Here is a 14,016-nt window from a genome sequence, read left to right as displayed (position 1 = left end):
ACTTCTATCACAGGTTTATTCTTCGTGTTACAACTGTTACTTGCTATCATTTTCTTATAAAACTGATTCAGCATTTTTAACTGTGACTGCCACATGTTTAATACCATCTTCCTTGGCTCATAACAAGCTCATTTGGTACAATTAATTCTTGATTAATCTTGATAATTAATAACACTGTTTTTGTTAATTGAAATCAGGTTTCATCTACTTAAGGGAAATCTAGTTAAGGGAAAGTCTCTCGATATCGTACCAAATGACACGGGAATGCATACTCCTCCCATCGTCATTCATCAATGGCCTCTCAACAAAATCAGAAGAAAAAATGAATATAATACTAGTTCTTCATAAAGGGAAAAATCTATCTCAATGCTCGTTAGAAGATCAAGTGGGCACCAAACCACGGCGTCGAGCGAAAAAAATCACAACTTTGTTGGACAAATTAAGCGAATCATACTGCCGTCCACGAAAGAAGTCACAAAGATAGGAACCGGTCGATCCGGTTCGATCAAGCGAGGTTTGATGAAAACCACGAATTGGGATTCAAATATCCTCCATCATTAGCAAGACAATCCAGGAAGATCAAAGCAGATGCCTATGGCATGTTCAACCTCCATACATGTCCGAAGGAGAACTTATCACTATTATCAATGGTTTCTATATAATAAAACCTGAATACAAGGCTTCCTTTATTACATATCACAAGGCATGTGTTTCTCTTCAAGTGAACCAACTCAACTCTATTGTTTCAATCCAAGAACGACGTCAAGTGATGGTTCCTCTCATGGTTTCCTAGCTATTTCATTTGTTTATACAAAGCAGAATGGAAATTGAGAAAAGAAATGTTATTCACAGTCGAAGGTCTGAAATCCAGAGGATTATCCCACAGCTCATTTTGATAATCAGACCATCTCATATTTACGTTCTCAACCTCGAAGCCCTCGATATGTTCCATGATAATCCCGGCTGAACTGTGATTAACAAGACCCTGGCATCCAGGTCTGTAGTCTACCAAGCCACCTGGATAATTTGTCCATCTTCTGAAAGTCAGATTCATGTTGATGAATCTCAGATTGCTCAGCAGGCCACCTTTAGAGCCTGACAAGAATACACCATTTTCAGAATTTGCCGTTATGTTGATGAATTGCAGATTAGATATTGAGCCCTCTTTTGAACTTGAGTGTCGCGGACAGGTTGTCACATAAATAGGCTCTGCTCTACCCCACCATGATGGATCATAGTATCTTGTGCTAATATTTATGTTTGAGAAGGTGATGTCACTTACATTTCCTGCAAAAGTTGTCCTGTGTAAGTTAGAATAATGCATAATCCAACAATGTTTCTCACATATGTTACTAAAAATCATCATTGAAACTCATAATTTAGGTGGCCATCAAATGTTGGGATTGCCACATCAACTAGGCACTACTTACTTGAGATATAGCAGGGATTAATTAAATTACAAATGCTGGGGCGGAAGTTCTCAGGCAACAATATTTAACCATCAAGGGTCAGGGTAGGATCAGTATTGTTAATTGAACTCTAGTCCCATTTAGAGCCAAAACATCACTGGTGTCACAGTCCATTTCATTAGCAGCTATGGTAACACATTTAGTAGACAAGATCAAACATAAGGATGCCATCCACTCCTTATAGCATACCCAAGAAACCAATCAAAATTCTAACATACCAGTTGAAAAGATGTCAAGGATCAAGGTAGAATCAGTATTCTTAATCAGAATCGCCAAAGATTAGCATGTCAACTTATGATTGCTCCCATAAAGGCTATCAACATTATTTTTCCATTCCTTATGAAACATATTTTCTCATACTCAATTCATCAACTTTAAAAGGTCCTGGTATGGAAAGGATATTCCATATTTACATCCTTACAATAATAGAAAGCCTTGTATACGTAAGCCTGTTCTTGAGAAGGACGTATAATCTAACAAACGATTGAGAGCATTTGCTGTCTTCCAGCATTTCCATTTCTATTTATGAAGAATTTATATTCGAAAATTGTTGACGTCATAGATGGAAGAAAGAATGAATTACCTCCATCACGTATCTGCAGTCCCAATCCTCTATGAGAATCTACAATAGTTATATTGTCAAACACCAGACCCTTGAGCTCAAACCAACTAGCACTACCAAGCTTGATCGCTGAAGATTTTGTTCGAATCCAACAGTCTGTAGCAGTCAAATTATAAATTGGACCGGTGTATGTCTTCGGACAAATAGCATCATCTCCGGTGTCGATATGACATCTTGTAATTAGTGTATTATTAGAATCCTCTATATCTATCCCATCATTATTAGGTGAATTGAAGTCACCATATATGGAAACGTCATAAATGTGTGTATTGAGGCACCGTACTATGTGCAAACTGCAATAACAAAAGCATTAATCAGATTATTATTTCAACAGAAAAGAATTGAAAAACAATAGCCAATTAGTAATCAAGTAATGATATTCAATTCAACTACTCTTCATGATAGACTTCCATAGAGACAAATCAAACAGTTTCACTGGTTAGTATAGGTAACTAAGAGACTTGGAAATTTCGTCAAGCTGCACCATCAGCAACCACACACTTACACAGGCTGCACCTAAATCTGATGAACCAGAAGTAACCAGCTTTAACATTAGCACTTGAGCTAAAAACTGATTAATGTGAGGCACGTAAAACGAGGCATTGCCAGCTGACTTCTAGATCGACAACAGTAAACATGCAATTTATGCAAATGCTGAAGAACAGCTCCTATAAGGGCTCATTCGATCCAATCGCACCACGTAATTTGTTAAAGGGTGTTCTGAGTAAGTTATTTCAGCTCCACGCTTTCTTTCCACACATTGGTGCCCGTAAAATAGGAATGGGAACATGATGTGAAGGCCTGGCTTGAACTAAGGAGAGACAAAACTAATGCTTGACCAACAAAACCTAAGTAACTGCGTCTCAAACCACTTACTACTGGTAATTAAATAACTAAACCTTAGAACATTTTGTAATGTTCATGGCACCAAAGTAGACATTTCAATCAAGTATTGGGATGTTCTATGATCCCATGGTTACTTAAGCAATAAATAAATAGTAAACGACATCCTTTCCTTTTTATAGACACCGTGACCCACAATCCTCGCGTTCTATATAATGGATGGATGGATAAGCTTTTTTTTCAAGATAAGTGATAGGTGCAAAGCATATCCGTTAGGTGCAAATCATATCCGTTGACGTGTTTATAAACAGGAAAGCTGCTTATCAACGGTCGAGGAATTTTCACATGCCACGCGTCCTCTTATTGTAGCGAGTGCAGAGGGCAAGCATCAACGCGGGCCTTCTCTCCAATTCAACAATATCGAGAGGCAAAAGTTATATTGCTGATTGGGTTCCCAATAAGCTTCTGACATATTTAATAATAAAATAAAATCCCTATAACATTCGTTTATTCATTTTGAGCCCTCAAACTGTACTGAATTTCAATTAACTCTGTCAAGTAACTAGTCCACCTTGTAACAGCAACCTAGTTACTAACAAGAAACCCAATTGCTGATCCCTTTAGATGCCGTTTAGAATGCAATTTTTTTTAAAAAAAAATAAAATTATGTATAATGTAAAAAAATTTAAAAATAAAATTATGTATAATGTAAAAAATAATTTTAAAAAAATAAAAATATTATTTTAAAACGTTCAAAATAAATATTTTGAAGAACAGCAATTATCAAGCTCCAAAACACTGCCTTAATTATCATATACCGAAGCTGAAATGCCTAAATAAGCATGTATTTACAAGAAAATTCAGGAAATAATAAAACAATCAAGGATAAAGGGAATTACCACCAATACGCTGGCTCACTTAACCTAACATTCCAAACCTTGGCGTTTGTGCATCCAATGAAGCCAACCAGTCTTGGCCTACACTCATCACCCAAGCAAGCCCCAGTAGAATTCCAACTCACCATCACATTCTTTCTCTCGTTAAACCTCTTAACAAACTTCAATCCTTGACCATCAACAACCCCACCTCCAGTTATCCCTACATCGCTCGCGTTCTCTGCTAAAACAACATACCATCTGTTAAACTCTTTTGGGTAGTCCTCCAGTTTTGTGCCGCCTAGCAAGGTTGCTCCTTCTTGGATGTTTAGAACAACGTTGGATTTTAAGTGGATGGTTGCTGTTAGGTAGATCCCTGGTGGGAAGTTGACGTGACATGTTTTGGTAGGTGGGGTGGTGGGACAGGAGTTAATGGTTGATTGAATGGCTTCTGTGTCGTAGTGGATGCCGTCTCCGATGGCGCCGAAGTCGGTGACGGAGAGGGTGGTGGGAAGTGGGTGGGGGAGTTGGACTCTGGTGGGGGTTGCTGATTTGGAGGGGGGTAATTGGCGGAGAGGGGAGAGGATTAGAAGGAAGATTAATTGGAGAATTGGAGTGGTCATCTGAGGAGATTTGGGATCATAGGTTGTTTTCTTGAGTTTGTCTACCAACTCTCTATCTGGTTGTTTTGTTTTAAGAAGACAAAAAACCTCTATGAGTATTTATCGGGCCCATTAAGGAAAGAAATTAAAAAAAATAATAAAAAAAAGTTGTATGAGTTGTATTATGAACTCAAGTGTTTGCTTCTCGAGTGAAACAATTGACAAACTAAAAAAAGAAGAAGAAGATCTGCCCCCTAAATTGTAGTGTTCGCTTCTTTAAGCTCTGATTTTTGGGCCTGGGAAACTTTAATGGATATCAGATTATTTCTGTCATTCGATCTGGGTGGCAAATAAAACATTCTGATAGATTAGCATCCTGATTCTTGTAACCGGAAGATGGAAAGAAGCTCATTGAGAAGAACTTAGAAGAGGGAAAATTGGTATGGGGGCACGCAGCACAGGGCATGTTTTATAATATGATATGATAAAAAGATGGTCACAGCACAAAATCAAACAAAATGAAGGATGCTTTCATAATAGTCAAGAGATCGATCATTGTTCGGATCTACAATATGAATCATCAATCATCTCACAAATGATGAAGTATTAGATTGACCGACTCTCAAAAGAGTTAGTATATAGATATATGCGTGTAGTACATCATATATATTTAGAACTATATAAGAATTACAAGCTTGGATTTCTTCAGTGAGACATTTCCAACGCCCTGGAGACATGGAAAACCAGATTAATGTTTGATGCCTCCGCTCTACTTCCTGCTAATTGCTTACATTGATATATACAGTACTAGCTACTGCTAGAACTTCATTCAGCCTTCATAACTCCATTTTCATTTGATTGGAGTGCAGAGATGCTGCATCACAATGACAACTCAAGTTAGTCAAGTTCCAATCTATTCATGTTCGCACAGAAAAGCGTGACCAAATAGCTTTTGCATCTTATGAAGAATTTAAAATGTCAACGATAACAGACACCGGATTCCAAAGTTAAAGCTTAACAATTGCCAGGGATGTTCAAGGAATGAAGAGCAAATCTGGAAGCCAGCTACCAAATTCCCTAGCCATTCCTTAACATCAAAACATAGCATGCTATGCTATTTATTGTATACTTCAAATCTTAATTAATAAATACTTTTAAAAATTGGAAAAGTGAACTTGCATGAATTACATTTTCCACTGTTATGATCTTTGTTAAATAGTGTTCATTTTATTCTAAATGGAGTTCTTAATTTTAAGCATTAATTTACCTTTAAAATTCCTTTTACAATCATAAGATAGGAGGACAAGAAGAGACAATGAGATGGTGTTACAAAATATAGAAGGGAATAAAAAAAAAAAAAAAAACTGAATTTGTACCTGAATTTGCTGAAGAGTCGTAACTTAAAAGAGAGTTCTCTGGAGTAATGAAGTTATGGCTGTCTTCTTCTCTTCCCCAAACTGGCTGGTGAGGCGCATCAAACTGCCATTGCCGTTGGAACTGATGTCTGTTTCTATTGACTTGGGCTTCTGGCCACGTCAGAGGCATTACCATGCTGGTAAAGTTACTGTCAATTAGAGATCCACTCTGCAAGTTTAAAAGGGACAGCAAATTAGCTAATTCATAAATGTTTTTACTCTATAAATTTGTGAAGCTTGTGCAGTAAATGAATTATAATTACCAAGGTGGTGTTTTTATCAGGGAAATAAGTTAAATTAAGCTTCAGGATTTCATTTAAGTTAATTACCAGTGCTTGGGAAAATTCAGAGATTTCAAGTGTACAGGGTAAATCAGTCGTGGTCATAATCAGCAAATACAACAGGCAACCAAAGTGTAGTTTTTGAGTAGATACAAATGAATTGAACCTTAGGATAATCGCAAAGCACCTCTGCTCATTAAGGGGGGAAGTAAACCAACCATTGCCGGAAAACTACACAGTTGAAGGTAAAGATTTGTGTAGATAGAATGGCATGGCATGGCCCAAAGTTGACCCATATTAGTGAAGTAAAACTGCCCTTTCAGGGGACATATGGGAGTTCACTTGATGAATGTATCATAATTACAAAAGATCACTTTTCTGCTTCCACCTGCTTAATAAAATATTTGCGAGCTGCCAATAATACAGACATGACAAGCACTGGAAATCTAGAAATCCAAAAGCAGAAGTGTTTCAAGGTGGTGAACAGGGGATGCACCAGAGCATATTTGTGAAGTGTGTACAGAAATAGCTCAACGGCACACAGCTTCACAAGGTCTAAGCTTTTGCTTAGTTCTGGCACAAAACCCAGTAGGAACTTTTGCTTTGGTTCTGGCACAAAACCCAGGAGGAAAGCAGAGGAAGCCTTAATTTCTCTTGTTTCACAACTTACAAGAAAAATAGAAAAGGCAAAAACCGACACTTACTTCTGTAGCAAATATGCTGTCGAGATTGAAATCAATTCTTGGGTTAACTGCTGCGAGTCTCATTGATAAGAGCTGAAACCAAACACACGTCCAGAATAAGATCGTGGCAAATAATTATGGCAGCAGGTAAGCTTGCCAACATTTTCTAGAGCTTTGCCTCTATACACAGAGATCATACAAAAAATGGCATCCAAAGAAATAAACAAATCTAGCTGTCTAGAATTATAAGATATTACGACTCCTTAATAGAGGGCACATCCAGCGGTCGAAAGCAACATCCTTCCCCCAAAACCAAAAGAATAGAAGGAAGAAAAAAACTCTCACCTCCACTTGGCGTTGCAGGAACTGCACATGGTTGATAATTTCATCCAGAACCAATGCTGTACCAGAAATCTGCATAGAAAGATAACTTCTAATAACTAAGCCACGTAATTAAAAAGGAAGCTAGCTTCAGTGATCTAGGATCAGCTGGTTAGAGCCAATCTCAAGTAAATAATTCGATGTCCAATAGATCATAGCAAAGACGACATGGGCAGAACTAGACAAGCTAGTTAAGAGAATAAATACGCTTGCTTAGAGAGACCACCATGTCAATTATGATACACTAATATTATCTGTACAGACAAAAGGATTGGACTTCCATTTTTAGCCTTTCAACTTTAATTTGAAAACCAATCCTCGTTAAAAAGAAACAATGATCAAATACAAGCATAACAAGTCAACTAATCAATCCACAGATAAGAAAGCATTACACATATTTTTGCTGGCAGCATTACATGGGTGTAGCTTTCAACCACAATAGTACTAATATTGAAACCATGAATTACAGAAAAGATATGGCAGCAACATCAAGCAAGAAAGAGACAACTTGAACAAAAGTGAAGATGGAACACTGATTAGTGCATACACTCTTATTACAACATATTCGATACTTGAATTAATTTTGGTTGAGCCCAGAAGAGCTCCTTACAAACTGCTTAGGTGCATGTGGATTATAGCATGAACTTTTTGGATTCAAAGACTTTAAACCACAGTAGTGCTAATATTGACACCATGAATTACAGAAAAGATATGACAGCAACACCTAGCAAGAAAGAGACAACTTGAGCAAAAGTGAAAATCGAACACTGATTAGAGCATGCACTCTTATTACAACATATTCGATACTTGAATTAATTTTGGTTGAGGCCAGAAGAGCCCCTTACAAACTGCTCAGGTGCATGTGGGACTATAACATGAACTTTTTGGATTCAAAGACTTTAAACCACAGTAGTGCTAATATTAACACCATGAATTACAGAAAAGATATGGCAGCAACACCTAGCAAGAAAGAGACAACTTGAACAAAAGTGAAGATTGAACACTGATTAGAGCATACAATATTATTAAAACATATTCGATACTTGAATTAATTTTGGTTGAGCCCAGATGAGCCCCTTACATACTGCTTAGGTGCATGTGGACTGTTACATGAAGTTGGATTCAAGGAACAACTCAGGAAGGTAGGCATACAAGGGCACGCCTGTTTTAGCCTTTTTCCTCAGTTAATCCCAGATACATATGGTCCCCAAACTAATTTATGTTCTTAAATTCTGGTAATAGTCTCTTATGATGTGTGTACTCGCTTTATAAGAGAAATGCGAGGCGGAAGCTAAGTACATGATAAATATTAACAAAACAGTCACGAGTGACTATTAAACTTCTGTAACTACAGAAAATCCCAATAAGAGGCCAAGAGAGGGAGAATTATCACTGGTTATTGTAATCTATATTTGGTCAAAATCACTTTATTCATAAAGCAATTCAATATATGCATGTTATAAATCCCATTCTATCAGGAGCTAAAAGAAAAAATCACGAAACTTTTTTCTGTTCTTTGTTTGAACAAATTAGATAAATTTAATCATCAACAATCACATCATCTCACTTTGCAGTTAGGTCTAGAAAATTAGGCACAGAAACTTCTCCCATGAAAGCCTTTTTCATAATCCATCAAAGATGGATACCAAACTTGTAAGATAAGTTGGTACCATGCACCTTTCAAATAGGGACCAGAACTTTTTTTGTGGACCCAAATATTTGATCCAACAGGCAGAATATTAACTGTTTCGAGGAACCTCCAGCTAGCATTTCCACAATAAATTTCTGGTCTTTCCATAAGGGCATTCCTGTCCTTTCCCGAATCTTACTGGGAAAATTCAGGGTCCTTTTATTAGATCATTTCCGAAACACAGACATCATGGCTACGATATCACGGTACCAATAATTCCTGAAATGACAAAACTAACCTCGAAAAGGACCTCTAACAAACATTCCTTAAAAGAGAAAAAAAAGTGAACAAAAAATTATATAAAAAACATAAAAAAGAGATAAAAATACAAAACTGTCACCACGAAACCCTAGTTGACACTTCTATTAGTACAAAAGCAAGAGGTAAAAAGGTGACCATGACATTCCCACCTTAATTAGCCCGCATAATCCACAATCCAAAACCCACTTTTAAGGTAATCATTGTGAAACAAATCACGATCAAGCTGTGATCAATTAAAAAAAGAAAAGAAACTAAATCATGTCAAATCATTACAATATCTAACTAACTAACCTACCTTATTGCAGCCTGGGACCAATTCTTGTAATAACTTCATTCTTTGATTAATTTTCTCTCTCCTCGCCTATAAAACAATTTCAACAAAAATTTCAACTAATCAACTTTTTAATTATAATAATCAAATTAGACAAAACTAAATTAAATTAAAATTACTCTTTCTGCTAAGCTATGGCTATCTGTTGCCTGTCCCCGCCGAGCTCGAACATGAACGTAAGGCAGCTTCTCTTCTTCTTGTTGAGAACCCTCATTTTTGCTCTTCTTTGACGCTCCTTTAACCTAATTTCACAACAACTGACCTCAAGTCAACATTATTTACTAATTTGCCACTAAATTAGCAATTCCCTCATAAAAACCCTGGTTTTTACCTTCTTCTCTCGTTCCTTTCTCTTCGAACACGCCCTTGCATTTGGCGCCGAATTATTCACCGTCGGATCAGAAACCAGCGGCTGAGATGAGTCGAGGTAAGACTCCGTCTCTAACGCCTCCCTCTTAACGGCTGCTTCTTTCTCGAGATTCTTCGAGCTAGAATCGGACGGAACGGAGCTGGAGTACGTCGAGTTACTACCGCCGTTAAAAACGGAGAATCTGGCTGCTCGTTCGAGGAGGGAAGCGTTAGAGGGAAAAGTCAAATTCGGGCACTGTTTTTGAACCGAATCCGAATGAAGCAACTCCACGGCTTGGTTAGCTGGTAATTCAAGTAAAGCAGTGAAAGAACTGGCGTTTTCTGATGGTGCAGTGATTAAGTGACGGATATCTTCAACGAATTGGAGGGAATCCAGTCCGGTTTCGTCAAGTTCGGGTCCGGATCTAGCCACGGGTCCCATTAGCAGATCCATTTAATTAAAATAAAAAAAGGAACCTTAATTTAATTTAAGAAGTCAGTTTATAGAGAGACAGAGGATCAAATGAAGGAGTGTTTGATTTTCTGTTATCTGTTGTGGCGTGTTTGCCTTCGGAGTATGAAAAGGATTCTTGGTTATTTGAAGTGAAGAGAAAGCAACGTTGTTGCCGCGGAGGTGAGTGTTATTAAAATAGATGGGAATTTGTTTAGAGAGAGAAAGTGCGTGTCTGTGTGTGTGTTTTTAGAGGGAGAGAGAAGGGAGGAGGGATGGAATTGCGAAGTGCTTGGTTGCGCTATCTGGCGGTGCTTTTTAAAAGATTTGATGGGGGCAAAAAAAAGGATTATTTTTTTATATTTTTTATTATTTTAAAACATTAATACTAAAATAAATTTAAAAAAATAAAATATTTTTTTAATATATTTTTTAAGGGCTTAATTGCTTAGGTTAAGGAGGCTACGAAACCAAACTTATCTCCATTTTTATTATTATCATTTTTTCTTTTTTTCTCTTTTTTCTCTTTTTTTTCATTTTTTTTCTTTCTTTTTTTTCTTTTTTTTAAATTATTAAAATAATATTCTTTTAATATTTCTAAATAAAAAAATAATTTTAAAAACAGATAAAAAAAGATTCATCCAAGTTTTGCCGTGTCTACATGTTTTTGTATTTTATATTAATATTAAAATAACAAAGATGTGGAATCGATTTGAAATATTGATTGTCCTTTTAATAATAGGATAATGTGATAAAAAACCTTATTAATTTACATATTAAATTATTAGAAAACGTGGAGACGTTTTTGTTGGAAAATAGAATTTTTCTCTTTTTGAGAGAAAGACACTAAAGCCATCTTTATTTTTTGAAAAATTATTTTTGAAAAATTATTTTTAAAATTTTTTTATGTTTATTTGTCATTAGAAAAGTTGGTCAACGGAAAATATTTTCCGGTTAATAAAAAATACTTTCCAATCAACAAAAAACACTTTCTAGTCAATGGAAAACACTTTCTAATCAACGAAAAATATTTTTCAGTCAAAGAAAAATTTGGCATAGTTTTCAGGAAAGTGTTTTTCTTCTTAGCTGTGTTTGTTTTCGGAAAGTAGTTTCTGGGAAAACACTTTCCAAACTTTCTTGTGTTTGTTTTCCAGAAAGAGGTTTCTGGAAAATCATTTTCCAAACTCTCTTTTGTTTGTTTGCTGTTAGAAAAGTTGGTAAAAAGAAAACACTTTCCAGTCCAAGGAAAATTTGGCTTGATTTTCAGGATAGTGTTTTTCTAAAAAATTTAGGAGGAAAACACTTTCCAAAGTTGTGAAAAATTTAGAAATGTCATTATTTGTTTATTATATCAAATTTGATCCTTAAACTTTTGATTGTTATATATATTTTGTTTTGAATATTTATTTTTCAATTTTATTTTTTAAATTTTAATGTTTATATTAACTTTGGTCCTCATTTTTATAATTGTTATTTGTTTTTTTCCTATTATGTTTTTATTAAAAAAAATTATCTATCAAATTTGGTCCTCATTCATTTGATTGTTACTTATTTTATTTGAAATACTTTATAAAATGTTAATTATTATTATTTTAATTTCTTCATCTTTCTTTTTAGATTTGATTTTTATTATTTTGATTATTATTTATTTTATTTGAGATAATTTATGAAATTTTTTTTTAATTTTATTATTATTTAACTTTTTAAATTTATAAGATTTGTTCCTCATTATTTTAATAAACTTTAGAAAAATATATTATTTTTCAGTTCATTTTCCATAACATAACCAAAAACTAGAAAGTGTTTTCCAGTTCATTTTCCATAACACTACCAAACATCGGAAAATAATTTACTTTTCACGAATTCATTTTTCTAGAAATTCAATTTCCAAAAGGAAACAATTTTCCTACAAACAAACGGAGCCTAACTGTTCGAATATTGAATAAAAAAATGCATGATAAACAAAGTGTTAGATATTAAGGTTTAAGCCTCATGATTTATTAGTATTTGGTTTGCCAATTTTTATAGTGGGTTATTAATAATTCTTATTTAATAGGATTTCTTAGTTTCAATTTGTTTTGATCTCTTAGCTGCTTCCCACGTTACAGGGGTGGATACATAAGCTGATTTTTAATCTTTTTATTACTATTTAGAAGGTTATTTAAAGTCAACTCTCCCTTCTTCGATGAAAGATGCTATTTTAAAAAGCCAAATTAATAAAATAACATTTTAAATAGTATAAATATAGCTTTTTTTACTATGTATACCCCAATGAAAAGAAACCATTTAAAAAGCCAATTTTATTAAAGGGGAACAAACAAGTGTTTTATTTTTTTAATGATTTTGATGTTATTTTTTTTCCACATGAGTAGATTTAATTGGCTTATTTTTTTGTTGGTCCCACTTTATTAGTTTTGGCTCTTTTAAGAGATGTATAAAAATAGCATTTGTGAGAAAGAAAAGGCATTTTAGCATTTTGTTTGGCTTTACACTTGGAGTATGAAAAACAAGCAAAAAAAGCAAAAATATTATTTTTTTTATTTTTGTTTATTTATTTAGCTTCTCCATTAGAGATGCTCTTAATAAAAACTACAAAAAATACTACAATTGTTTATTTAATTTCCTGAGATCAACATTTGATATCAGAGCCTCATAAATTGTTTAATTGAATTGTGAAAAGTAGGAGATCTCTGCACAAGTGACAAGTAAAGAGATGTCATTGGAAGCAAGTTTTGTGCAGCCATCAATTCTAAAGTTTGATGGACAATATGACCACTAGTCCATGCTGATGGAAAATTTTTTACGATCGAAAGAATACTAGACTTTAATAGAACAAGGAGTATTTATAGCAGCAAAAGGAGTATCACTGACAGAAGCTCAGATGAACACCAATAATGATCAATGATTAAAAATCTAAAAGCAAAGAATTACCTGTTCCAGGCCATAGATTGATCCCTCTTGGAAATCATTCTCAAGAAAGGCACATCCAAAAATACATGGGACTCATTGAAGCAAAAGTATCAAGGAATGACAAGAGTCAAGGGTGCACAATGTGCACAATTGCAAGCACTTTGAAAGGAATGGGAGATGTTACAGATGAAGGTTGGTGAATTTATGAACGAGTATTTTGCTTAAACTCTAACGATAGCCAACAAGAAACGAATTCATGGTGAGAAGATGGATGATATTGTTGTCATTGAAAAGATTCTAACATCCATGACACCAAAATTCAACTATGTTATCTGTGTTATTGAGTTTAATGATGTAAAAGCCATGCACATTGATGAGTTATACAGCAGCCTCCTGGTGCATGAGCAACATATGAATTATCATATTGTTGCAAAAGAACATGCTTTGAAGAGGAAGAGGTCGTGGTGTTTTTAGAGGGAGAGGCAGAGGGTGTAGCAGATAAAGTTTCGATAAGTCCGCCGCGGAGTGCTACAACTACCATAAACTTGGGCATTTCCATTATGAATGCCCAAAAAAGTGATCAAAGCAAAGATGTTGTTGATGGCTTATTTTAAAAAGAAAAAAATTAATTCAAAGGAAGTTTGGTTCTTGGATTCAAGGTGCAGCAACCATATGTGTGGGAAAAAGGAGCTTTTTTGTGATCTAAATGACAATTTCAAAAAGACAGTGAAACTTAAAAACAACTCAAGCATGAAAATCATGGGCAAAGGAAATGTAAGAATCAAGGTAAATGAGAATACTCAAGTAATCACTACTATTTTTTATATACATAATATAAAGAGTAACCTGCTGAA

At 34.9% G+C, this 14,016-nt stretch overlaps 2 protein-coding genes across 2 annotated transcripts; both read right to left on the bottom strand.

The window, feature by feature from the left end:
* Positions 1-641: 641 nt before the first annotated feature.
* Positions 642-4,526, bottom strand: LOC105131812 (Pectin lyase-like superfamily protein). The gene is made up of 3 exons (XM_011034977.1): positions 3,834-4,526; positions 2,053-2,384; positions 642-1,287 (listed from the first exon to the last, which is right to left on the bottom strand). Exons 1-3 carry the CDS (start codon positions 4,430-4,432, stop codon positions 794-796), a joined length of 1,425 nt encoding a protein of 474 aa, XP_011033279.1. The 5' UTR covers positions 4,433-4,526; the 3' UTR covers positions 642-793.
* A 396-nt stretch (positions 4,527-4,922) lies between these two features.
* Positions 4,923-10,554, bottom strand: LOC105131814 (transcription factor bHLH48-like). Its single transcript, XM_011034978.1, has 7 exons — positions 9,785-10,554; positions 9,573-9,695; positions 9,418-9,483; positions 7,136-7,204; positions 6,812-6,883; positions 5,788-5,995; positions 4,923-5,285 (listed from the first exon to the last, which is right to left on the bottom strand). Exons 1-7 carry the CDS (start codon positions 10,253-10,255, stop codon positions 5,248-5,250), a joined length of 1,047 nt encoding a protein of 348 aa, XP_011033280.1. The 5' UTR covers positions 10,256-10,554; the 3' UTR covers positions 4,923-5,247.
* Positions 10,555-14,016: the final 3,462 nt, after the last annotated feature.

Source organism: Populus euphratica, unplaced genomic scaffold (genome assembly GCF_000495115.2).
Source record: "Populus euphratica unplaced genomic scaffold, PopEup_1.0 scaffold101.1, whole genome shotgun sequence".
NCBI lineage: Eukaryota > Viridiplantae > Streptophyta > Magnoliopsida > Malpighiales > Salicaceae > Populus > Populus euphratica.
This window is presented reverse-complemented; position numbering and strand designations above follow the sequence as displayed.

Excerpts from the sequence above, each read along its gene's own strand:
- LOC105131812 (XM_011034977.1), bottom strand. The coding sequence starts at position 4,432 with ATGACCACTCCAATTCTCCAATTAATCTTCCTTCTAATCCTCTCCCCT. Across the intron at positions 2,385-3,833 it reads AGTGAGCCAGCGTATTGGTG|TTTGCACATAGTACGGTGCC; the intron begins GTAATTCCCTTT and ends TTGTTATTGCAG. Across the intron at positions 1,288-2,052 it reads ACTGCAGATACGTGATGGAG|GAAATGTAAGTGACATCACC; the intron begins GTAATTCATTCT and ends CAACTTTTGCAG.
- LOC105131814 (XM_011034978.1), bottom strand. The coding sequence starts at position 10,255 with ATGGATCTGCTAATGGGACCCGTGGCTAGATCCGGACCCGAACTTGAC. Across the intron at positions 9,696-9,784 it reads GAAAGGAACGAGAGAAGAAG|GTTAAAGGAGCGTCAAAGAA; the intron begins GTAAAAACCAGG and ends TTGTGAAATTAG. Across the intron at positions 5,286-5,787 it reads CGACTCTTCAGCAAATTCAG|CATCTCTGCACTCCAATCAA; the intron begins GTACAAATTCAG and ends ATTGTGATGCAG.